This window comes from Austrofundulus limnaeus, unplaced genomic scaffold (assembly GCF_001266775.1).
Source record: "Austrofundulus limnaeus strain Quisiro unplaced genomic scaffold, Austrofundulus_limnaeus-1.0 Scaffold557, whole genome shotgun sequence".
NCBI classification, from domain to species: Eukaryota; Metazoa; Chordata; class Actinopteri; order Cyprinodontiformes; family Rivulidae; genus Austrofundulus; species Austrofundulus limnaeus.
In genome coordinates, this window is record NW_013952959.1 from 192,657 (window position 1) to 195,307 (window position 2,651).

The following is a 2,651-nucleotide window of genomic DNA, read 5'->3' on the forward strand; positions in this document are numbered from 1 at the left end:
GATGCAATATCTATTACATTAAAGTTATTGTGTGTATATCATTTAACCAGGTAGATCTCCCTTAAATTTAGATTTTTATGGGAGACTTTAAAGTGTCCCTTAAAAAAGGAGATTTTAAGGTCAATTTTTTTTTACCTATACATATTTATTCCACTCAATTAATATGTGATTTATTTATTTTCTATTATAAGTTTTATATCGTGATATATATTGTTACCGCCACTCATCTTAATTATATCGTGATATGAATTTTTTGTCATATCGCACATTCCTAATTTTAAACACGTACAGAGAGAATAAATCCTCAAGATTTCCCCCTCCTGCTGTAGAAAAGTTACATCGGGATCACCCACCACCACCAACACCACTCTCCAGCAGCACGTCTCGCAGAGCAAAGCTTTAACAACCGTAGTTTTTTCACACCCAAGTTGTCTGAGAAAAAACTTGTTTTTTAAGTATTATTACCCACAGAGATGATAGACTTGGACGTTCGTTCAGTCATAAATCCGTCTTGTTAATGTAATGTGCTTCTGCTCTGATGATAAAGATGATGAAGCAGAGCAGCAGCTGATAAGTTCAGCAGGCAGAAGCTCATTGTATGGCAGGCAGATGTTACATTTATTTGGCTTCACCAAACTTACATTCTAGTTATCCGAAACTGTTTTATGACAGGACTATGTGCAGCTTAAGGCCCTTGAAGGTCCTGTCACACTATAACATTTTAGGCAACAATGAATTTTTTGTCTAAATGACTAATTTTACTTGAAGTACTTGTTATAACATCCACTTTATTTTAATATTGTTGAAAATTTGAGAAATGTTTTTGTTTGTTGTTGAAACCGTTTTGCATTATATATTAGGGCTGCAACGATACAGAAAATTCACGATTCGGTTCGATACTTTAGTCTCACGGTTCGATATTTTTTCGATACAAAAAAACAGAAATATCCATGCCCATTTTAACTTGTAATTCATTGAAATTATTTATGAACATTTGTTGAACCTCAAAAGTATCGTTTTTAAATTAAATTTAAACTTAAATTTTGCTGAAACAGCAAGTTTCTCAGTAAAACATTTTGTACTTCTGTATTTGTACTACAGCAAACATGCTGGGTTTGATTAAGATTACAGTTTTCTGCTAAATAAATGCTCTAAATATTACATTATCTTTGCTTTTTATGATCATTTCCTACCATGATATGTACCATTACTGTGAAGGGATTCAATTTATACAGTGATATGAATTTGAGATCATACCGCCCAGCCCTAGTTCACTCTGATGTTTAAAGTGTATTCTACCTAAATATCTTACAAATACATTAAAAACTGAACTTTTATGTTTATTTGTTCAACAGTGTTTTGCAGATATTATTATACCAGAGCAGAAAAACCTGGAGTCCTCGGTGAGACTTCAGCTTTCAATAACATCATTCTGCAGGTAAAATCCTCCTGAAACCAGAATCGATCTGAGCAGCTCTGAAATCTACAACTGGTCCAATCTCACCTGGAATCAGGTGTTTAATAAAGGAGGAGTCCAGGGGCCACCTGGGGCCCGGGCACTGAGATAAAACCCATTAATCCCCACTCGCCGTCTGCGTGGCATTCTTCATCAGAGCCTCGGTCTGAGCACGAGCTGAGGTGACAGAACCGATCCGGAGTCCCTCGAGCCGAGCTGAAAACCACCTGTAACCGGTTAATAACGTCGCCACGGTTAGGACGACAATCAGAGGCGGAATCTGGGAAAAACCTCGGAGGGAAGCGAGAGACGACGTGTTTGATGGACGAGCTGAGAGCAGAAACACCTGCAGAGGACTCACCTGAGACCTGATCTGTCTCTGAATAAAGACCTTTGTTCTGATTTTATTTATTAAAACGCTGAAACTAAGAAATCAAACCGTTTTTGGAAAAAATAAGGAAGTGATGGCAGCAAATCATCTGCAAAATATTCTAAAACATCTGAGGCAGCTGGAGGAGAACTTTATAACTGAGGGTAGTGCTGGGCGGTATACCGTTTTGTACCAAATACCGGTTTTTATTTTTGTTATGAAATGAATTTTTTGAATACCAGACATTCAGGTTTAAATAGCGGAATGTTTCGTCGCGGCCGCCAGTGAACCGTTGTTTCCCGGGGGACATTATTCCTTGCTGCACCGCTATGTGCATTAGCATGCTAATGTTTGGAGCAGCTAGTTGCAGCCGCGGGTGGCGATTCCGCTGCTTATATTGGCTGACGTTTAAAAAAACATCCCGTTTTCGTCATCGCTGAATGTAGTAAACACCTCTTCAGTGACGTGCACAGTTAGATTTAACGCGGTTAGTTAATATGGAGACGTTCTATTTCGTGTAAGCTCCGCCCTCTAAGGCTATCGCAGATGGGTACCCCCGCGCGCGCGCGCATTCTGAAGAGCCAATAGTCTACGCCCACGTCACGTGGGCCCCACCTAGGTCCGTATAAAAGGGGAGGACGGACCTGTGCTCGGCTCCCCTTTTTTCTTCAGCTTCGGCATTCTGCATGTACCATAGAAGACGCCCATACATGTAAGTGCTATGATTCTTTTATATTGACACCCTCGTGCCTCCACGGAGTCCCCGGGTTTTTTCATAGCCGCTACTAGCTCACTCCTTACACGGATGTGTAGCTGGTAGTTAAG

The 2,651-nt window shown here is 39.9% G+C and overlaps 2 protein-coding genes across 3 annotated transcripts in view; both read right to left on the reverse strand.

Moving 5' to 3' along the window:
* arid1b (AT-rich interactive domain 1B) overlaps positions 1 to 2,651 on the reverse strand; it is a 56,766-nt gene that overhangs the window by 42,136 nt on the left and 11,979 nt on the right. The window lies entirely within an intron of this gene.
* Positions 1,013 to 1,811, reverse strand: LOC106530781 (max-binding protein MNT; the record flags this gene model as incomplete). Its single annotated transcript, XM_014026485.1, is given in 1 exon segment — positions 1,013 to 1,811. A coding segment is annotated over 1 exon segment (237 nt), but the record flags the coding sequence as incomplete, so codon positions are not given.